This window comes from Strigops habroptila, chromosome 3 (assembly GCF_004027225.2).
Source record: "Strigops habroptila isolate Jane chromosome 3, bStrHab1.2.pri, whole genome shotgun sequence".
Classification (NCBI taxonomy): domain Eukaryota; kingdom Metazoa; phylum Chordata; class Aves; order Psittaciformes; family Psittacidae; genus Strigops; species Strigops habroptila.
In genome coordinates, this window is record NC_044279.2 from 51,803,444 (window position 1) to 51,827,259 (window position 23,816).

At 40.7% G+C, this 23,816-nt stretch overlaps 1 protein-coding gene across 1 annotated transcript; it reads left to right on the forward strand.

The window, feature by feature from the left end:
* Nucleotides 1-2,700: 2,700 nt before the first annotated feature.
* On the forward strand, nucleotides 2,701-22,652 carry NDUFA9 (NADH:ubiquinone oxidoreductase subunit A9). The gene is made up of 11 exons (XM_030478594.1): nucleotides 2,701-2,876; nucleotides 6,844-7,014; nucleotides 7,792-7,889; nucleotides 8,081-8,172; nucleotides 11,063-11,204; nucleotides 12,276-12,378; nucleotides 13,073-13,140; nucleotides 13,294-13,370; nucleotides 18,243-18,338; nucleotides 20,297-20,363; nucleotides 22,373-22,652. The coding sequence occupies exons 1-11, from the start codon at nucleotides 2,819-2,821 to the stop codon at nucleotides 22,541-22,543; spliced, it is 1,143 nt and encodes a 380-aa protein (XP_030334454.1). The 5' UTR covers nucleotides 2,701-2,818; the 3' UTR covers nucleotides 22,544-22,652.
* Nucleotides 22,653-23,816: the final 1,164 nt, after the last annotated feature.

Genomic DNA, 23,816 nt, shown 5'->3' on the forward strand with positions numbered 1-23,816 from the left:
ATGAGAAGTTAACACATTGAGGAAATTACCTAACATTTTACAAACCAAACACTGCTCAGGAGTTAGCAAACGGAACAGATGCAAGGTATGATGAAGTAGATGCAATACTGCATGCACAGAGCAGAGCTACTTCCTGCCTTCCACCCTGCACCCCTCCTGGCTGCTGGCCTAAGCCACCCAAACACCTTGGCAGGGAAACCCAGAGCAAAAAGGAAGAAGGAGTTTTTGGAGGAAGGAGAATATCTGCTGGCTGCTCTACCCAAACACCTTGGCAGAGAAACCCAGAGCAAAAAGGAAGAAGGAGTTTTCGGAGGAAGGAGAATATCTGCTGGCTGCTCTTCACACACCTCTTGAAGAGGCCACATTATGGACAAATGAGACTATGGCAAGGGGAAATCTCAAAAGCGAACAGTGTAGAGACGTTTCTTAAACCTCTGAAACATCCAGATGAATTCAAAGGATGGTAAAATCAGACAGCAAATGGGGATTCCAGGTATGAACTCTCAGTCTTGTTTATCCCGTACATGCACTGAATCATCTGAAGAATCGACTGGACTTTCCAGCACCAGTGTGTTTGTTGGGCCCAGAGAGTTTTCAGTGATGGTTTTATAACTAAGCAGTTTGGGTTGTTCCCACCAGACAGGCTCTTTGGTCTCCTGCTTATCTTGCTCCAGCAAGAAAGCAGAGTGACATCAGTACTTCCATAACAACAGTAAGGCCACAAGGAGACCAAGGGTGCAGGCAGGGTTGCGTGGAAACTGAGGCATGCCATTCATACCTGCCTGCCCTTAAAGTCAGCATTTGCAACTAAGCCTGCTGTTCCCAGATGTGGGAGATGTGAGAGATGCCAGAAACACACAGCACGGGACTCTTAATAAATCCTCACACATTTTAGGTGATTAGTAGCCCTGAGGCTGCTTTTAGATGTTTCGCTCTAACTTCCCTGGGATTCAAATACACTGAGATAGTCCTTAATCAGCAATATGATGCTCCAAATTGTTCCAAATCAAATTCACCTCCTTGTATATTGCACATTTAACCCAGTTACCTTGTAATTGGAGCTGTAACGAGTTGGATGTGTCCATTATCTTACTGGGGTTTTTTATGATTACATCACCATAAGACATAAGCATCTCTGGTCAACTAGTACATCTTATCCCCACAATAGCACTGCTGAAATAGGAAAATATTATTTTAGAAATGGAGAGTGGAAGCCATACAGCTCTGGTTCATCTCTCCTAAAATCAGTGGGTGACAAGCATAGAGCAGAAGATACATCTCCTGATTTATGGTCCTTTGCCTTCTAGTCCTTCTCTAGTCCTAGCTTAGAATTTGTTATAAAATCACTTCGCCTGGACATTTATGTCACTTTGCAGAACAATTAAGGGTCAAGACCCCACAGCAAGAGGTTCTGACTTGGATCAAGATGTGCGTGTGAGATGCAGGAATTGGATAGACACTTTCACATAGCTGTGTGCTACCAGCTTTTTTGTACTGTGTCTAAGCACAGCCATACAAACTGGACTCCCCGAAGGTGCCGAGCCAGCCTGGGCTGCTCAGAAAAGCTGTGATGAGATCATCAGGCATGATGAAGGTGGAAGGAGAAGGGGTGGGTAGGTAGTTTGGGGGTGGGAGAGAGGGGGCCTGCTGCTGTGGTTCTCAGCTACCAGCAAAAGGCGATGAGGATGTTTACTTTGGTGTGCATCTGGCTTGCACGTTAAAAAGCATGCTGTGGCTGAGAACTGGAGATGGTCAGAGTCCACAGAGAACCCAGAGTTTTGCCCGAAACCCCAAATCACCTGCTGTGCCACAGCTCTGGCAGAACTGCCACTTGTATTTGCGTCAGAAGTTGAGTTAAAATAGAGTATTTTGGAACCACTTCACATTGCCAGAAACCCTCCCCCGGCTGTTCTGCCTTTTACCGTGCTGACGTTTTAAAAATGTTTTGGTGAATATGAGCACCAGCCACAGTGGTGTAAGCCAGGTTACAAAAGAATGGCCATTTGTATTCCACTCAGACCAAAAAGCAATGGGAACCCATGGGAAAAACAAGGCTATAATAGTGCGAGTGGCAGATTTAGAGTGCCCTGTCTGTGAGCGTGATGCAACATTCACAGCAGCACTCGCTTTGGAGAGGAAGTCCCAGTGAAATGTTGGAGACTGAGGATGACAGAGAGAGTTAAGAATTTTTAGAGTGGTTGCATGGCTGTAATAGTAAAATTGTTTAATCCCTACTTAAGGCTAATTTAATGAGGCCAGGTAATTCAAGGCACAAGTTACTGGGAATGTTTTCAATCAGTCCAGCTCAGCAGTGGCCAAAGTTACTGTCATTTAATTGTAGGACTTGGCTCGTTTCCCACTAGACAGGCAACTGGAAGGAAGCGCAAGGACCTGTGAAGCACCAGTTCCCCTAGAGATTAATCAGTATTTCACCTTGGCGGTTTCAAATGCACCTGCAATCATTGGGGTCATCCTCCCCTGAAATCCCTCTCTCGGCTGCTTCCATCCCACCCTCCAGACCAGAGTCCACCTCAAGTACCCCTCCCCCGCCGGTCCAACGCTGTGCACCCACCACACCGCATCCCGCCTCGCCCGGTCCCTCACGGGCCGGCTTAGCCCCAGGCCAGCACTCGGGGTTACGACTGCCGGCGGCACCGCCTGAGGGGGGAACCCGAGCGCGCCCCCGCCACATGGATGTGCGCTGCGGCGGACGTGCCCGCGCAGGCGCGCTCCCGCCGCCCAGTGAGTTGCGGGCGCGCTGGCGAGGTTTGTCCCTGTCCGTGTGCCGTCCGGCGCGAGGGTAGGTGGGTAAAACAAGATGGCGGCCGTGTCTCGCTGCGCTCGGACTCCCCGCGGCCTCTTGCTGCCAAGGGCAGGTGAGTGTCACCGCCGCCGAGGGCCTGTGCCGGGGCCAGGCTGCCCCTGCGCTCCGTGCCCGAGCCTGGCTGTCACTACGCTAGCCGCCTGCCTCCGGGCCTCTGCTCTCCGTGTAGAGCGGGGTGAGGAGCTCGCAGGGCAGCGTCTGAAAGGCGGCTGACTGATATAACTGTTTGCGGCAGAAAGGTCGGGGTTCTGCCTTCCTTCTCTTTAGGGAACTGGGGTTTACAGCTCAAAGGTGGGATCGGCTCAAGGTGTGCAGTGTAAGCTGTACGGTGGGTTGTGTCACTGGAGCTGTCAAATCTCAGCTAATGAAATGCCCCATAGGTTAAAAGTTTGGATTCCTTTTAGGATTTTTTAGGTGAGCGTGATGTTTTGGCCATGTCTATAAGCATGCTCAAGTAGCAAAATTATATTAAAGCTTGTATTTTGGCCTTTGGTGCCAAAACAGTGCCGATTTTTAGTTAAATTGATTCAGCACGTGCTCCTCTGTTGAGCAAAGTGGGAGATGGCAGACAGGTTTTGTAGGTTGATAAAGGTGAGAAAGGACTTTAACATACTTTAAATTGGAGAGATGTGTCTTTTCAGGGAAAAGATTTTTCTGGTTTATTGTGGGTATTTGAGTTTTAATTCAAACGAGTGTTCATAAACTTCAAATATGGATTGTAAAAGTAAACTTCCAGTGACAAATAGATTCTGTTTAGTGAAAAAGATGAAATCATACTGTTCTGGGAAAGAATCCTGGTGCAAGTCTGTGTTTTACAGGAGCACAGGGCTTTAAGCGGTGCTGCTCAGTCTGGAGATGTCAACATGGGCTGTGAAAGCTGTATGATTCTATTAAGCCCTAAGTTACTAAATGTGCATTTTGATAGGGCTCCGCACCGTGTGGGCGGTCCTTTACTCATGAATCAGTGTGAGGATCTCTAGCCTGCTTTCTTCGAGTCTCATGGATACCCTTAAACCTAATTTTGTAATATAAAATAGTAGTAATTTGGCACGTAGCCATACATGGTGGTGATAATTTGTGGCAGATCTTGTACAGTTTTGGAACAAGAAGAGGTGTACACCGCTAAAGGCCTTACAGTGTAGGGCAAGCGACAACAGGTATGTACACAAAAATGGGAGAATGCAAAACTAATCGGATGTTATTTGTTAGCGTGGCAGTGATAGCATTGTAAAGAGCCAGTCACCAATATTATTTTGCAGAAATAACAGCAAAAAAGCCACAAAGTAGTTGAAAGACATTATTATTTTTATCAAAATAACTTTTTTGTCATTCTCATGTGGGCTGATACATTTAATAATACTTTTTTCAACAGGTGCTCACAGTGGACTGAAATTTTGTTGGTTTTAGGCTTTATATTGTAAGGGTTGAGACATGTTCCTATCTAGAAGTAACAGAGATAGTGTTAATTCTGTAAATATGAATATTGTGTAATTATTATTTTTTTTTTTTACAAATCTTTAGAAAGAGAAGTATATGTAAACAAAGTACGGAGGAGTATGGCTCATCAAGCTTGCTTTTTCAGTATCTCAGCATACCATGTAGCTTTTTGCAGACTTGAAGGAATGCTGCTGCTGGCTATAAACAATAGAGTCATTCTTCCATGAGTCTACTTTTCCTAAAAAAATAACAAAATCCTAGTTATTAGGACACTACAGGAAGGAAGGTAACAAGACCATCCAACTGTCTCCCTCAGTACTATCCTTTATGCTTGCACTTGTACTGAGCTTGGTTAATCTCCACTCTCCAGGTACCTGTTACATAGCTACAGGCTTTATTCTGTGCAGAGTATTCAGTATACACTAATGACTTTATTTGCATTCATTTTCTGTTGTTGTCATTTAAAAGAATAAAAAAGCAACCCTCCTCTCCAGGAGTTTTGAACGTGAAAACCTAGGATATGGGCTGTATGTTTTTGTAGCCTGTGTCAGATTACATAGTGAGCACAGTGTGGTAATGTGTTTTAACATGTGCTGTATTGGAAATCCAGTGAAATGGCTGGCTTCACCTTCACTGCAGTTCTGTGGAATTATACACAAGGATTTTTGAGGGCAGTGTTAAATTGATGATAGATAAAGCAGAGTGTGAAGGTACGTGGTGAATGTGGCAGTGATGAGTTGGCATGTTCCTTAAAATTTCACTTTGAGGTATTGTAAAGTTTAATATGAACATATTGTATCACTTTTAAAACTGCACGTCAGGTTTTCAGCCATGGATCGGATGCCACAGGAGTGTGTACTTCTATTAAACTCCAGCAGATCTGTGACAAATGGTGTGATTTTTCTTTTTCTTTTTTTTTTTTTTTTTTTCCTCTTTATGGGTACTTATCATGGTGTGATTTTGCTTTTTTTCTCATAGTTAATCTCAAGGTCTCTGCTTCAGTAATGGATAGGACCTGCATATCTGCCACTTTAAGACAGATACCATGCCCAGTTTAACTGTTCCTGAGCTTGGCTCTGTTTTATAGGAGTTGCTTTTAGGAAGTCATATACCTACTTGAAGTTTGCATAGGTAATATTGGAGTATAGTTTTTAGGCATTGTATATTAATTTGATAAGTACAATATTTGTGGTTGCTCTAGTTAAGTGAGTGTCAAACTATCTTTCAGGACAAAATTGGGATGTGGTGTCTTTTATTATTCTGATTTGTGAGTTATAGAGAGATGAGGGATAGACAAACTTTTAGATGGAGAAGCACCTCCTTCAGGCACTGAATCTTGCTGAATTTTCTGGTTTGAATTACATCAACTGATCTACTGAACTATAATTTATGTTCAAACATAACCTGTCCTTTTCATCATGGCTACATCAGTGCCACAGTGCAACTGGTAACACCTAACCATATTGGGATAAAACATACTCCTTCAGTGTACAAGTGGGATTTTGTTTTGTTTCTTAACTCATCCATCATTCTGATATCAAATACTAATCTTGTTTTCAGTATGATTCTTGCTACTTGGATTTCTATGGGGAAAATTAAACTTGCTTATCCTTCTCCAGAAAATGCTTATGGCCATGACTTACTAAGAGTTGGAAGGTCAATTACTTGATTTCTGTTATATCGTCAGGCTGATTTTCCAGTGACGGCTCTTATGATCTGCTCTTGTCAACAGTCAGATGTCTGTAGTGTGTTCATGCACTCTGTATTTCATCTGTTCCTTTCTTCCTGTGAGTGTGCACATGTAATTACACTAATACACTTCTAATTTCCAAAATCTTTTACAAGCAGTTTATTTCTTGCTTTTGGCTAACATGGTTGGAGAGGACATATGTTTCTTCTTTTCAAAATCCCTATTGGAGCCACCTTGTCAATTTTTGTGAATATTCTACTGATGTCATATTTTCGTGGCTTTCAAGTTTTCATTGCTCCTTGAGAAAAGGAACAGCTTTAAAGCAGTACTCTTTGCATCATGGTTCTGGCTCTTTGCATCTCTTCATTTGCCTTCACTCAGAGCTGTGATATAGGAGAGTTGCTGCTTCTTCCAGCATTTGGGTCTGCTATATTTAGACTGAGGTAAAAAGTCTGGTTAACTGCATCTAGAATGATTCTGAGGTCTTTGTCCTGCAGTTCCCAGATCTGGGAGTAGGATGCAGATGTGCTTAGGTGGGACCTGCCTGTAGCAAGTATTCTTTATTTGCTTAACCTCTGTGCTTCACCTTGTACATCAAGTGCTAATGCTACTAGTAAAGCTTTACTTGCTGTTTAGGAACCAGTAACCTTAGCCTGCTCCTTTTGTATCTTAGTTTGGTCTTTATCAACAGCTCCCTCAAGGCTGCTGTCCTCTGGCCTATCCAGATGTCTTTGAAATAGCCTCTCCTATGAAATAGGAGTCTTGACATGGGAAATTTTGCTGAGGGAGATTAGAGAAAATGGATCCGTAACAAGAAAAATAACATTGACTGTGGTTTGACACCGCTAACTTTTAGCTTATATCACATGCTCTCTCCTGTTTTGTGTTATAGGCCCTGGCATTTCTGTGCTAGCTGCAGCACCATCTGTGTTGCAGCAGAACCGCCAAGTTCATCACGCAGTGATCCCTCATGGAAGAAGTGGACGATCATCTGTTAGTGGCATTGTGGCCACTGTCTTTGGAGCTACAGGTTTCCTAGGACGATATGTTGTCAATCGTTTAGGTAATGTTTCCCAGGACTACTAATTAAAAAAAAATTAATAAAACTTTATTTTTTCTTTAGGTTGCAGGATAATCTAGAAATCTCTGACAGTTTGGATCTTTAGAGTGTGATACTTCCATAGTGTTTGGTCTGTTAAAGTGTCAAGATGTGGCAATTAGTAAAAACTGTTTTAATCTAGGAAATCTAGAAGCTTTAGAAGCTTTTTTTTAAAAAAAAAAAGTTGTTAAAATAAGTTATTCTCCTTCAAGTACTGTTTTTGAGTCTGCAAAATGCAGATCTGAGGAGAGGTAAAAAACATATTTGATTTTTCCTGTTTTGGCCTTACTAGGATGTTCTAGGAATTTGATTGGGATTCTTTGAAATTACCCTTTTGAATTCAAGTTTTAGAAAACAACTGTAGCTTTTTTCTTTCCCCTTTTTATGCAACTTAAAAAAATGCAAATATCCTTAGATGTGACACATTTTCAAGTATTGTAATGTGTTTATAGCACACACTGTGATTTTTTTTATTGTTGTTTGTTAACAAGCTTAATGCAAGCTTCTATATTTTGTCTTACAAGCCCAAATACTCAAGTATGTCCCTGCTTAAGAATTCCAGTGATGTAGGTTCAAACATTTACTTCTATTCTACTTTTAGCTGTGCAGATAGCTATTCAAGATATCTACGTTGTGCTTTTCTGCCAGGGAAAAAGGGAAGTTTTGTATATTCAGTAGTTCATCTACTTAAAGTTATGTAGTAGTTTGAGATAAATGAAACTTTGTTTTTTGAATGCTTAGGTCGCATTGGATCTCAAGTAATCATCCCCTATCGCTGTGATCAGTATGACCTCATGTATCTGCGGCCCATGGGTGACCTGGGCCAGCTTCTCTTCTTAGTAAGTCTTTTGCTTTGGCTTTAGATCAAATACAATACCATTGCTATACAAGGAAGTCTGTTAATCATTCTCAAAGTCAGAACTCCAGCTGTTGTTTAGCCTCTAAATGGAAATGGTGTGAAAGAGCTTTCTTTGATTATGTGTATTTACACATTATCTGATCTTTTTCCCATTTGATGCTCTGGTTACAGGAGTGGAACTGTAAGGACAAAGACTCTATCCGAAGAGCCGTGGAACACAGCAATGTGGTCATTAATCTTGTTGGAAAGGAATGGGAAACAAAGTAATTTTCCTTCCCCCCCCCCCCCCCCCCCCTTATATAGATAGATTTACACCAGGTATTGGACGTTGTAGCCACATTTTACATCATGTGTACAGTATGCAGTGACTCTGACATTATTCTTGGCTTCTTTGAAAAGGCAAAACTGAAATTTTTTATGTAAAGATTCTTCCATTTCTTTAAATTACGAACTAAAGTCTTGGTTATGATCTGCTCTTGAGAAGTGCATTCTTTGTATAATTTTCTAGCCTACAGCTTTTGTTCTGTCAGAGAGTTCTATGTGCTGCTTTCATACACCTTACAGATGTTTAATGGGTGCCTTCCTATAGCTGACAGAGGCTCACCAGTTTCTGTCAGCTCGTATTTACATTATTACAGAAGTGGACTTTTATCCTGTCACTTTGGCAAAGTGAAGAATTGTAGCCTACTAAGAATAAGCTATGGTCAAGCTTTTCCTATTCTCTGGCAAATGTTAATAAACAGGAATAGCTAATTGAGAGTCCCTAAGATTAATAACATAATTCCTTGCTAGAATTTTGGCACAAACACTGTTAGCTACATAAGCATTTTTTTGGCAATAACTTTTAAAAATGGTTCCTTTTTGAGATCCATGAAAAAAAAATGTGTATTTGTTTTAGGTTGAAAATACCTGTAATAGCCTTATGTGCATTTGCAGGTCTTTCTTTACATGTGTGCAATTATATCCACTTTATTTAAAGCCTTGTGCAGTACTGCCAGACAAAACCTCATTAGTTGTGTGATTTGCCTTTGTAGGGTACATAATTTTGCTGTTGTAGTAGACAGAGACAAATGCAGATATCAGTTTCATCTGCATTTACAAGTCTAATGCGTTTGTTGCTCTTTTTTTTTTTGGTGAAGTCATTTGATGTTCAAATTGTAGAATTAATAGTCAAATTGTATTAATAAAATAGAATTAGTAGTCTCATATTGTACAATTATTTTTCCTAAAATATGTGCTTGCCAACAGACTTGCTGTTTCAGCTGTTTCTCATCTAGTCAAATATCATGCATAATTCTGGGAGACACTTTGATTTTGCATTCAAATTTGTAGAGCTATTTTGGTTTTCTGATAGTCACTTAGCTCCTTGTCCCCCTGTTGGTGTCTATAACATAGCTTATTTGGGGAAAAGCCCACCAAACCTAAATTAACCTAAGACTTGTGCATCTGACAAGGTTTTTGGAACTTTTGGTCTCTTCTTTGGGATATAGGTAAAAATGTACAAACCAGCCTGCCAGGATTGTTTGCGCTGTTGCTGAATTATGAATGTAAGGGTTCAAATGCTAATTGCTGTCAAAACAGGAGACATTTCTTTGTAATGTGGAAGTGAGGAAAGAAAAGAAAGCCTGTACAGTTGGCCCAAGGACACTGTAGTATCTGTTTATCTTTTAGATAAGTATTTCTTGTGTACTGGCTCCTTTAAAATGTCTGGACTTGCATAAAAAGTATGATTTATGTAAGGGAGGTTTTCTTTGTTATTGAAAGGAAGTGTGGTCACAACAGCAAAAAGTTTCATTCTAGTTAAAAATACCCAAACTTGGTCACTCTGGTCAGTTTCAACAGATTCAAATGCAGAGGAATCTTGGTACATGTTAAAGACCTTTGGATGTTCCAAACCTTACCACTGTATTACACGTATGTTCTTAAGTTATTTTATATATCTTGGTATCAGTGGTGGTGCTGGAACCCTGATATAAATTCTGTGCTCTGTTAAACACAAGGTCAGACTAAACTATGTAATCATCCCAAAGTCTATGAAAAAAAGTAAGATTAGAAGTGGAGATCAGTCAAAAAAAGTCAAGTCTGCCATGAAATACTTTCCTCCTTGCCTAATATTAGTGTACAGTCTCATCTGTGTATACTATGTTGTTTGAAAACTCCATAGTTACAGGAGGGATGTTGTTTGTTCTTGTGTGTTTCTAAAATCTATTTTTGTGTGTAGAACAGGAGTGATGGTTCCCAGGATCAGATTAGTTATTGAAGGGTCAAAAATAACTTTTTAAGGCTTTCTTTAGACTCCAGTGGGATCTGAAGAGCTGTGGGAGTAGATAAGGACAGAGAGAGAGGCATTTGGACGAGATGTTTGTTACCCAAAGCAAATGGAAAAGATGGAGCAGGGTGCTTACAAGGACAGTATAAAGACATGAGAAGTTAATTCTCCTTCTTGCAGTCTTGGGATAGTTGGAAACAATTTTGGGATTGTTGCCAGCCTGTAGTGTTAGTTCTGCTTAGAGGCAGAGCTTCTGTATTGTTCTTGATAAGATGCCAAACTAGATTACAGTTGAACCCCCAAATTTAGGCCCCTTGAATGCCATAAAGTGAGTGAAGTTGTTCTTCTTTCTTCGTGTTTCTCCTTTAAGTCCCTTACAGCTGCTGTGAAATGGTTCTAACTGTTCTGTCAGTGTAAAACTTTCAATTTACATAAGCACCTGTGTGTTTTGTGGTCTGGTTTTGTCCACTTCCCCAGTGCATCTGACCAAACTAAGGCTGCTAGGAACTTTTCAGCTCCTCTGTAGTGTAATCGAGTGCATCAAATCAAATTTGAGCTTTGCTTAGATTTCAAGGTGCAGCACTTCTCTTTAAAAAAATAAAAACCTGCTTTCACTTAGAAAGAGTTCTGTTTGTCACAGACAAGTGGGCAAGATTTTTCATATTGATTCAATCTTAACAGGTGAAAAAGCAGACAGTACTAAAGCTGCAATTGAAGCTTACTGTTGCAATTCACTTGCCTCTAGCTTATGTTACCTGAAGAGTCCCTCATGAAAAGAAACTTTGTTAGAAACAATGAGCATCAAGATAGGTTTTTTGAAATATATTCAAGTAATACCTAATAATTGTGATTAAAGTAATTTTTTTTTTTTTGTCTTGGTTTAGAAACTTCAGTTTTGAAGATGAATTTGTAAATATTCCTAGAAGTATTGCGCAGATAAGTAGGGAAGCTGGTGTGAAAACATTTGTTCATATTTCTCACCTGAATGCTAGCATGAAGAGTCCTTCCAAATACCTCAGGAATAAAGTAAGTCTGGAATCCTTTTAAATGTATTTTCCAACAGCTGTCTTTTTTCTTGGTTGGTCCCCCACCATCCCCTCCAACTGGGTCTGTTCAAAGGAAATCAGTGTATGAATTTACTATGGAATGTTTTCTGCAGCTGAGGAATTTCTGAGTTACTGTGCTTGTTAGAGCTAGAAATCTTTCTTAGTACTTCACGTGGTTTGAAGGGAAATAGATCTTGTATTACTGAAAAGCCCTTCTTCTGTCCTTGAATATCTTTGCATCTAAAGTTGCTGTCATTAAGAAAGAGAAACTAGTTTGATGGTTTGGGATCCAATATCAGGCCTAAACATCTTAAGGCTGGAATGACCTAGCAAAGTAAGTAGTTGATGCCAAAGTGAATTCTGCAAAGACAGATGAATATCACGATTACAGTTTTGGTATCCTTTTTTTTTTTTTTAATTAGGAGGTATAATTTCCTATTACTGATTTTCTCTTTTTAGTATAGCTGTTGTCCCACATTCAGCTATTTTTGTTTTGCTTGAGCTTACTGTACTCTGCCTTGTCTTCAGTACAAACATTTTTAAAACCAGGGTTAAAATTTGGTAGCTCTCAACGTGTAACAACTGTATAGTATAATTAGACCTTAGTATATTTGCCAGACCTATTGGAAAATAGATAGCTGCCACTGAAATTTTAAACTGTACTTAAGGAGTTCTTGGAGTGTTCTCATAATGTAGGAGGGCTTATGTAAACTTTCTGTTTCTTCCAAGCTCTGGTCTGATATAAGCAAGAGAAGTATTTAGGTTAGGCTTCTTTTTTTTTTTTTAATTTAAATTTCTGTCACTTCACTAGTGAGACTGTGTTGAATTTCAAATACAAGAAATGATCTACATGTTTGTGGGACTTCTGGGATGTTCTGTGAGACCTTTAGCATAGCATCTCAAAGATCAAATACCCAGATAAAAATAATTTTGTGCTACTCATGGTATCATTTCTTTCCGTGCTGTAGTCAGGATGCATTATGTTCTGAAAAGGCATTCTCGTCTGTTTAGAATGGATCTAATGAATGTGTTCATTTTAATTGAATGATAGGCTGTTGGAGAGAAAGCAGTAAGGGAAGAATTTCCAGATGCTATAATTTTGAAACCCTCTGAGATGTTTGGGAGAGAGGACCGATTTCTCAATCATTATGCAAGTATGTACTCTTGAAATAATAAAACCATGTACAATTTGTATACCTGCCTACAGCGTACAGAGGGAAAACGTGATTTGCTTTTGAGAAGCAAAGAGGTATGTTTTTATCAGAAATATACTGTATTTATTAGCTGAAGGTGTGTAATTGGAAACATAATAAATTTTTGTCTCATGACCGAATTCTTTCTGAATCTAGTTAGCCTTTGCTATTTGGTTGTTGGGTGGTTTTTCTTAGTTTTGTTTTTTATTTTTGGTCTGAGCTAAGATCTGGTCATCTTAACCCTTAAAATAGTTTCCCCTAAAAGTAGTTTTTCAAGATGGCGTAATGCTCAAATGTAAAAATCGACCTGAGCTGTTCTTCGCTCAGAAGCACCAGTAGTGACTGTGATGTATCACCAACAAAATTGCTAGACAGGATAGAGTGGAATTTGCTTCTATCTTGCAAAGCTGAGATATCTCTGAATCACTGTAAGTAAACAGCAAATACAGCCTTCCCATCGTTGTTAAGAAAACTGTGTGTTGAAAACAGTGCTACTGGAGTTGGATGGTAATTCTTCCCAATTTTATTTTTTTAAAACAGTGAAGTTGGTGTTTACAATAGATGCACACTCAGTGTAGTGCAAAATGTATTGGTCATTTACTTCCTGAAAGGGTTCAGATTTTATTTTCAAGTTATGTATGTGTCTTTCTGTCAGACATGCGCTGGTTTGGTGGTGTGCCTCTTATTTCTCTGGGAAAAAAAACAGTGAAGCAACCAGTATATGTAAGTTTTGAATAAACCAAACCAATCCCAAATCTTGTGTGTGCGTGTGTGTTGGGTTTTTTTCCTTTTCCCCATGTAAATCACTTCTGAAAGAGGAGTGTGTGCATGCATTCCTACTTTCCGTTGGTAATTGTCTGAATTTGTTTCTCACAGGTGATTGATGTAGCAAAGGCAATTATTAACACAATTAAGGATCCTGATGCTAAAGGAAAAACATATGCCTTGGCTGGGTAGGTTACTTTTCTGATTCTAATTAACTGAAGTACTTCTTTTTGGTGTCATTTTTTGGCATGCTGCACAGTACATTTAATTTCTCCATCCATGCACATAGTTTGAGCTACAATAAATTCCACCTCCTTTTTGGGAGGAAAAATGACTCGAGCTGTTATTGTGAGTACTCAGAAAATCCTAGTTTGGGCCCCATTGCATTTAATGTTATGTACATGCACACAAAGAAATAGGCAGTCTTGGGAAACATGCTAGACAACATGGATTTGGAGAAAATTATGCTAAAGTTGTGTGGAAGCCACCTAGAATTAGAATAGATAGAGACAGTGGATCTGTGGGAATATTTTGTGTACACAAGCTCCAAGTTGGAATAGGTCATTAGCATAAAGAATAAACAACATGGCAAATGCCAAGGTAATGGGTCCGTGTTTTAGTACTCTAACATAAGCACTGGAACTGGTCTTCATCCAGCATATGTGGTAAAAGGAACATTAGCTTTATTGATAAACAGTTGCTAATTAGTCAAGGTATAAATGATGCTGAGCAGCTCTCTTTTTTCTATTGCATGCATATCTCTGTCTTCCCCCCTGCCTATACACTGAAAATGTGCCTAGTATCTGATTTTGCAAAAGGCTTATCTGAGATTGTGTTGGTTTTTTCTGTGTTTGTTTTTTGACACTGTTGCAGTGACAGCTCGTTATTCTTGTAAAGCAGAGATCATTGCTGGTCTGTCTTTTTACTCGTGTGATTTCACTTTCTTCAGTGCTGCTACTGAGCTGTTGAGGAAGATGTTATCCTGGTAGCTAGGCTAGGTGTGCTGTATGCTCTGGAAAAGGCAGCAAGCAGGTCTTCAAATTCTTGTGGATTATGCTGAGGAACTTCTGCTTAGAAACTAATAAAATAAGAGAAGGAAGCTACCAGTGCTCTGGAGGGACTGTTAGCAATAACAACAAGGATAAGGAACTTGAGGTCACTTTCAGATCACAGGGATGATACAAAGTGTCATACTATAGGACAAGTGGAAACCAGTGCTACAGCCATTCAAACCTACTTTTTTATCGAAGAGAATACATGTGTAGGTGTCAGACACAACTAAGGCAAAAGCACAAACTGTGATGAAAATAATTATTTGAGTGACTATGTTATCTCTTGGGGGCAACTTGAAGATGGGTCAGTATGTATCCAAAGCCGCTTGCCACAAAAGGAAGGAGAGGCGCCAGCTTTTAGGTTCATCACTGTCTCGGCAAAAGCAAATGCTCCAACTGCAGGAGAAGTTGAGAATTGCACACGAAACAAAACACTGCAGCCAAGTGGAAGGGCAGTTGGCTAAACTTTGAATGTATTCTTACAGTTTCCAAGTCTCATTTTTTGGCAATTTACAGAAGACCAAGAGTTCAGTGCCCAGGTTTCAGAGGCAGGAATTCAAAGGGGGATGCCAGACTGTCACTGCAAGGAATACAGTTTCAGGCACGTAACAGTGACTGAAAAGACTTCGACTAAATCATGGTCTAAACCAAAGATCCAAATCAGTGTTGGAAAACCAAAGGAACTCTGCAGCATAACCCTTGACTAAATCTGTATGTTCTGGTTTGGGGTTTTTTTTTCCTACTATGTGGTGGAATAGAGTTTTAACTGTGGCAGCTAGTGATTTTTTACCTGTTTCCCTCTTTCCACTGTGGCATTGGTTTTGCTTCCTCCACTCATTAAATCTTCTGCCTTGAATGCTAATGCTCTCTAGAGCTTGCTGTCTGCTAGTATTGTGGTTAATGTAATGACACTTCAGTGTGAAGTTCTATTCTTGGTGAAGTTGTATTGTTGATGTTTGCTAATTTGTAAAGGAACAAACAATATTTATGTTTATTTTCACATTGTTTGAGTTTGGCTGTACTGTATATTCTTACCTCTCAGGTTCTGTAATCCAGCCGCCTGGACGAAGCTCATACAGAGTTTCAAGTGTTGAATTCTTTTGAATTCTCCCAAATATGCTGACCTACCTTTAAGTATATCCATTAGAATGTTTTTTCCTAATTTGCTTTCACAAACTAAAGTAGTAATAATTCGGGTTTCTGTCTTTTTTTTCATCATTTATCAACAAATTTTGTTTGCTGTTATTAGTATTGCTGTTCTTTTTGAAGTACATGTCAATTTTCATGCATGCAACCTCAGACCTTGATATCTCTGAGATCTTGGGTTTATCAAACTAAAATTCATGTTCTTTGTATCATAGTCTTGGATTTTTGGGCTATGTGAAGTTTTGCATACTTAAAAGTTACTCTAGCATGATCTTGCACTTGGGCCACAACAACCCCATGCAATGCTCCGGGCTTGGGGAAGAGTGGCAGGAAAGCCGTTCATGGAAAAAGGCCTGGGGGTGCTGATTGTTGGCCACTGAACATGAGCAGCTTGTGCCCAGGCAGCCGAGAAGGCCAATGGCATCCTGCCCTGTATCAGCAATAGTGTGGCAGGCAGGGCCAGGGCAGTGATCATCCCCCTGTGCTCAGCACTGGTGAGGCTGCACCTTGAACACTGTGTTCAGCTCTGGACCCCTCTCTACAAGAGAGACATTGAGGTGCTGGAGCAGGGCCAGAGAAGGGCAATGGAGCTGGGAAGGGTCTGGAGCACGAGTCTGATGAGGAACGACTGAGGGACCTGGCGTTGTTTAGCCTGGAGAAGAGAAGGCTCAGGGGGGACCTTATCGCTCTGTACAGCTACTTGAGAGATTGTAGTGAGGTGGGGTTGGTCTCTTCACCCAAGTAACAAGTGATAGGACAAGACGAAATGGCCTCAAGCTGCACAAGGGGAGGTTTAGATTGGATATTAGGAAAAAATTCTTCACAGAGAGGGTGCTCAGGCATTGGAACAGGTTGCCCAGGGAGGTGGTGGAATCGCCATCTCTGAAGTGTTCACATACCGTGTAAATGAGGTCCTCAGTGGTATGGTTTAGTGGTGGTCTTGGCAGTGCTGGGGAATGGTTGGACTTGATGATCTTAAAGGTCTTTTCCAACCTAGCTGATTCTACAATTCTATGATTCTTCATTTTGCTGTTCGCTTTCTGGCTTCCTTCTATTACAGACTGCCAAGTGGGCTTGTACAAATTCAGTCCTGTCCCAGTGCAGAAAATCTTGTATTCAGAATTTGAGCTAGCATGGAGGAGGCACATTAAGAGTGTTCTTTAAAAGTACACAGAACACACTTTATTCAGTGTATCTGTGGTGGGTTAGCGTTGGCCAGCAGCCAGATGCCCACCCAGCTACTCACTCCCCCTCCTCAGAAGGACAGTGGGAGAAAATTGTATGAAAGATTTATGGGTTGAGATAAAGAAAGGGGGAGGTTCCTTACCAGTTACTGTCATGGACCAAACAGACTCAAGTTGGGAAAACTTATTTTTATCTACTGTCAATTGAAATAGATTTGAATAGTGTGAAATAAAATAAATAAATAAATAAATAAAGGAATAAACCAACACCACCTCCCCTCCTCCACCCTTTCCTCAGGCTCACCTTCAGTCATTCACTCTTGAATTCTCTACCCCCTCTCCCTGTGCAGCGCAGGAGTATGGGCAACAACAGGTTATGTAGTCAGTCCATAACAGTTCCTTCCTGCTGCTCCAACCTCTTCACACTTTCCCTCAGCTCCAGCCTGGGCCTTTTCACAGGCTGCAGTCCTCCAGGAAGAACCTACTGTGGCGTGGGCTTAACGTGAGCCACAGGGGAATCTCTGCTCAGGTGCGTGCTCTCACCTTGGTGTCTGCAGGGCTGTTGATCACACTTCCTTTCCTCACTTCTCTCTGCCTGTGTGGCAGTTTGCCCTTCCTTAAATACGTTTTCCCAGAGGTGCCACCTCTTGTCTGAGGGGCTCAGCTGTGCCCTCTGGTGAGCCTGTTGGAGCTGGCTGTCCCCAGCATGGGGCAGCCCCAACCTCTCCACATAAGCCGTCCCTGCAGCTCTCCTTCCCAGTGCCTGGGCACCAGTCTTTCAGACCTAACTGATACCTCCTGTATGACATGGTAGAATACATAAAATCATAGACTGGTTTGGGTTGGAAAGGACCTTAAGATCATCTAGTTCCAACCCCCTGCCATGGGCAGGGACACCTCACACTAGACCATGTCGCCCAAGGCTCTCTCCAGCCTGGGTTTGAACACTGCCAGGGATGGAGCATTCACCAGTTCTCTGGGCAACCTGTTCCAGTGCCTCACCACCCTCACAGTAAAGAACTTCCTTATATCTAACCTGAACTTCCCCTGTTTCAGTTTAAACCCATTACCCCTTGTCCTACCACTACAGTCCCTGATGAAGAGTCCCTCTCCAGCATCCTTATAGGTCCCCTTCAGATACTGGAAGGCTGCTATGAGGTCTCCACGCAGCCTTCTCTTCTCCAGGCTGAACAGCCTGTCTTCATATGGGAGGTGCTGCAGCCCTCTTATCATCCTCATGGTCCTCCTCTGGACTTGCTCCAACAGCTCCATGTCCTTCTATGTTAGGGACACCAGAACTGCACACAGTACTCTAAGTGAGGTCTCACGAGAGCAGAGTAGAGGGGCAGGATCACCTCCTTCGACTGCTATGCAGTTTGCTTTCAAACCCAGTGATGAAACAATTTTGCAGTTTGTGACTTACACTGTTATTGTTGCTGATGTCAGATTATGTGTTTTTCTAAATTAATCCTTCTTTATTTCAAAGAGTAGAGAATCTGGAGTGCCAAAATCTGTCCTCCTCTTGTGAGGAAAATGACAAATCTGTCAAATCATTTAGATTGAAGGAAGCAGGCCCTTGGTAGGCTGGGGGGTGAATGGACTTTAAAATTTTTGTCTCTTGCTGCAAATATTCAAGTACACCTAGCTTACCTATAATGTTTGTTGCTTTTTCTTTCAGACCTAACCGGTACCTCCTGTACGACATGGTAGAATACATCTATGCAGTTTGCTTTCGGACCTTTATTCCCTATCCGCTTCCACGTCCTCTCTACCAGTAAGTGGGACCTCTCCTTCACTAAGAACTTGGGATCCGCCAGGCACCACAGAAGCATAAATAACTGTTGCTTTGGTTAATTAATATTGCTAGTTGTTATCTAACATGGTAGGATTATAGAAACTGGCTTTCCCTAGATACTTGTTGGCTAGCTTTGAGTCTTCAGCTCAGGCACAGGCCTGTGTTTAATGAGCTAGTGCATGAAAGGGGTACCTGTAATAAGCTTAGTTATGTATTACAGAGTTATTGAATGGCTTTGCTGAATCAACAAGTAGGAAGAGGTCGTAAATTGAGACAATCAGTAGCAAACGAAACAAATTTATAGCAATACCACAGGGAAAATCTGTGTATATGTTACTGGCCATAGGCCCTGACAGATTTTTCTGCAGCAGCTTCAGGTATTGCTACTGTCAGCTGTCCTTCCAGTCTGGTGAGCATTGCTGCCCTGGAAGCAGAGTTGGGGTAAGGGTGGGTATGGGTACTGATAGACTATCCAGTTCAGTCCTTTGTATTGATTTGAGCCCATGTTAGAGATAGGTTTGTACTGAGATCTTGGCCTGGAAGTCTGAGCAGTGCGGTTGTGAGCAAGCATTTCTTTGTCTGTCTGCCATATAAAGGCAGTAACGTCTTTAGAAGATGGTAACGAATTGGGAGATAAGAAGGGAGGGGTGTAGCATCACTTCAGTTGACTGTGGTGGATGGACTGTGAAGGCTCTGTTCACATGCACTGAGCTTCTGCAGCTGTATGTTTTGGTTTCAAATGCACTAAAGATAGAAGCTTATTTGCTCAATTGCAGCTGCTGAGTAATAGCACGTGAAGAAGTGCAGTCTAAATCAGCCTCGGTATAGTCCTTAAGGCGTAATCATACACTTTTGATGGGCTACCTCAATCAGTAAATGCCATTTCAGAAGTTGCCCTCAGCATGGTTGAGAGGTGTTAATGTTTGGGGTGCTGATCCTCCTCAGTTTTAGTACAGTGCAAACTAACAAGCTAAAAAAGTCACCGATGTTAGAACCCTCCTTCTGATCCGCTAATAGGACTCTAGAGAATGAATAATGCCAGAACATCCAAAACTGTTGTGTCTATAGAGGCATCAGCTCAGCATGGCTAAGCTGACACAGAGCAGCTTATTAAAAAGTTAGGTGTTTAGGTGCTTATTAGCTTTATTCACATTTGCTGAGGTTCATGTTAATGGGCTAAGCTAAGTAGCATTTCATGTTTTTGAGAAAAGAGTGCATCTGCAAGCCTAGTTTTGTTTATGTGCAGTAGCTTAGTAACCCTAATCTGCCAGGTGACCGCTTCAGAAAGAGATTGTACCTTGAATGAATACTGTTTGTCCCAAGATACTGGGCAGGAGCTGTAGCATTATTTTACTTTCTCTGCCAGATTCTCTTTCTTTCAAGAGAAACTTCATTTATCAAAACTGCAAATATACTAATCCTCATCCTTTTTAATAGATGCAGATTGCTCCAAATTCTGTCATCTTGTTTGTGCGGCTGTTAACTCACTTAGTTGTCAGCAAGCATGTTTTCTATGGAGGCATTGACTCAAACTTTGTGACTAATTGGATTACTGCCTACACCACTAGGGAACAGAGTTTAGATGAAAGGCAGGGACAAGACTGAACCCTCTGGTGTGTAGGGAATTGGATGTGGAGGTTTACTTTCCCTACCCAGTAACACTCATTTGTACTTACAGATATCACCTCCTCCATTCGCTTCCAAAGGAAAAGGAGACCGAATAATTCAGTAGCAAACAGTTGAAGTTACCAGAAGCATAGCTAAGAACTTGCTGGCTGGCACGTTCAGTGCTCTAATGAATTAATAGCTTGTGAGAACAGCTACAGAACAAGCTCTTGCTCACAGTCTGTTAAGTGTGAAATATTTTTACCAGTTCTTGTTTTCTTTTGTGCATCTGGATAATGACTATACTTTTGTAATACTCCTTCTAATTACAGTTTAGTTGCAAGATTCTTTGAGATGAATCCATTTGAACCATGGTTAACACGGGACAAAGTGGACCGGGTAAGTGTAAGACAATCCACAAATTCTTCTTGGAAACGTTTCGTGTATTTCTAACTTGCACTTGAAGTTTTGCGTTCAAGGAGTGCTGAAATGTGTGTACATCATGTGGTGGTGTGTTTCAGTTCAATGGCTAGAATTTGATTATAAAGACTTTCAGACTGTTTGGATACTATGAAATGTGTGTATGAATGTGCTCCCCACTTTTATGTAACTAGTGAGTTTATGTACCTCTAGATGCATTAAAATCACTTATACCATCCAGATAATGATGGTTTTAGCAAGTTGAACTGACAGTGCTGGATACAGCTCAAATTCTAGAGTGCATTTCTTGTGAACGTGTTGCAGCTTTATGTTTATTCCTAACTTCTCAGAGTGTCTAAGTAGGGGTGGAGAAATAACTTGCAAAAACCAACTGCAAGTGAGGAAAAAGTAGGATTTAGGAAATATTAATGTCAAAACTGTTGGCATATGTGTAGGTTAGCAAAGATAGTCATGTACTCTGACAGTCTCTAAGCTTGATGCTCTCTGAAGGTTGCAGGTACTCTCCCAACTATTTTGCAGAGTTGGAACTCTAATATCTTTGTTATGCTGCAGTATTAATAACCTATTTTGACCTGATTTTCCCCAAATTAATTTGAGATAGGGTGCTACCATAAATCTGGGAGAACTGGGTCCTATACTTTGCGCTGCTTACTGAATAGCTATAAGCAATTAATTCCTGTGTTATATTTCTCCATCTAAAATAAACTGGTTTCCTATTCTGTTTGGAAATAATTGTGAAAAACCGTGGACACTATGTGTAATAAAGAAGGTAAACTTACAGTCTAGTGCAATTCCGCCCCCCCAACCACTGACTCATCCCCCATACTTGAGAGAGTTGGCATTGTAGTTCTATTGTCTGTAGTGACCCAGGATGTAGATGTAACATCTCCTTCCTTCTAGCTGCCTTTGTAGTTTCTAGAGATACATTTCATCTGAATCACTAAAACTACTGCAGTTCAGCTATAGCATGCGTAGTGTAAGAGGTGGAGTTTCTCCATGTCACTTCTGTGTCTGATTGTTCCTCTTTCGCAGCTTTTCATCCTTAAGTAATCTACACAAAATTAGATGTGATTGACTTTTGAAGACCTTTCAAGGAATAGCAGCATAAGAGAAATCCCCATTTTCTAAGACGTAGGTCATACGTGTTGTGAATATGGTAATGGAATTACATATTTGTTCCATACAGGACCCTGTTCTAAACCATGAATAGAGAAAAACAACCTACCAAAAGGTGATAATTAAACATACATTTTCTTGACAAAGCAGAATGTATATAATTGCAGTTCAGATATGCCCTTACAAGTTTGGCCTGATTCTGTGGTTGCAATGCAGTGATCTTCCTGATAATGTGCACTTAATGGAGAGAAAATGAAGACACTTTCTGCATGTCTCACTGCTGTTTATTCCTAAATCTAAATCCGAAGCCTGAAAAACTTTTTGCCAGATGCAGAACATCTGTGTCTCCTGTTGAATTATATTTGGTACTCAATACCTTGTGTAATTATGCCATAGTTCTGTAGGGCCATGCTGAATCTTTTCATGTTCCCAAGGGAAGACACTGAGCCAAAATCAGTCAAGGAACTCGGACTTGACATAAAGTTGGCTGAGTCCACATTTGTGTTTGAATAGGTCTTCAGATCTACTACAAGATGCAGCAGCGTATTGTATTGCAGCATTCTTTCTTGGGAGAAACATTCTTAAATCAGCAGCCTTGAGATTGTAGTAGAATCTCCCAAGAGCTGCCATTTGTAGAAAATTGTTTTGAGACATACTAAAATGTTTCTAGTACTGTGGATTTATGCTACTTCGTTTCCATGAAAGAAAAAAGGTGACCTCAAGACTAAGTACACAATACTTTTTTTAGTGTGTGCATGATTGCATTGGGTGTAATGCTGTTCATTCTATCAAGTCAATTCCTTCTTTTTTGTCTTCATTCTTCCCTCCCCCCCCCCCCTTTCTTCTTAAAGTTTCACACAACAGACATGAAATTTCCTGACCTTCCTGGTTTGGAAGACCTGGGTATTGAACCAACACCTCTAGAACAAAAAGCTATTGAAGTTCTGCGCCGTCACCGCAGATTCCGCTGGTTGGACGCTGAGCTAGGGGAAGCAAAACCAGCTAAGACCTGTCCAATGTAACAGCTGATAAGGTGGTTTCTTGACTCTTGTTAAACTGCCTTTGTATGACCCAATTTGTTTGGAGAACTGTGTACATACTGAGTAAAATACATTAATCATGTAAACTATATTTCACTAGTGTTGTCTTTTCCATGATGGAAGTCTGTCACTGAAATACAATTTTTCTCTTTAAAAGGTCATGAAAACAAGTTGCATATTGTTGCTTAGCTGCTGAGCATTAAAATATTTTGAAGATTGGTACTGGAGGGAATATGCCTTAACACTAGCCAGTTTCTCCTTTGGCTCTCAAAGTAAACATGTCACTCAGCTTCAGTAGGTGCTCAAGTGATTTGAAGAACATTGCAGTTCAGGACAATGTCACCTAGAATATGGCCTTTCCAACAGGGGTTGCTGGTACTGCCACCTTTTCAGTTTATGAGCTCTCGGATAAAGACCGGTTTTAAGTTCATGATTCTTCTGAGCTTTGTTCTTTGAACTGAGCACAACTATTGTAGAATATACCAACCAGAATGGCACAAGCTGTTTCTAAGGTCAAGAAGTGATAATCAGACATGCAAAAAAGTTACTATGTGTCATCTGATCTCTTGTGGTAGTTATGTGTGCTGCCCCTCATAGACATGAGAAAATGTGTCATTTCTTCCATTTTTTCATGAGGAAGTCTAACTTTTTTAGATGCCTAAATCTTTAGTGCTGGGACATCATCTTTCTTTCAGTAAGACAGAGAAGCATTGCTCTCTATTTTCAATCGCTTTAATGTCAAAGGAAGATCCCAGCCTGAATTTGATAAAATCTTTTTGTTTCTATATCCAAAAAGTTGCTGGAGTTGTTTTTCCCTTTCAAAGCACAGCTTTTCCAGTGGCTTTATTTGCGCCACAGGCCACTCCTACAAGCTCTTAATTCAGATAGCCATTAGACGGAGAACATGCAGGTGATGAACACCCATGAAAAGTTTTCTTTATGCAGCCTGCTCCACATCAGATAGGAATATAGGTAAAACGGAGTGTTACATTAGTGCTCAGCTGCTGCAAGTTTGGTTTTCCACAATACTTGGCCTTGCATAGCATTTCTGCTTCCTACCTTGTAGTGACTACAGTGTGATTTCTCATTATTTATCCTTCCAATGCAATTTCTTTAGGGGTCTTAAGTGTAATAATTAAATCACTTATTTTGTAATACAGTCCAGCAAAACTACTATAATTCAGCTTCACCAGTGATGCTTATTCTACTTGTTTATCAATGAGCTCTTCCTTCTTGTCCTATCCCTAGTTTCTCA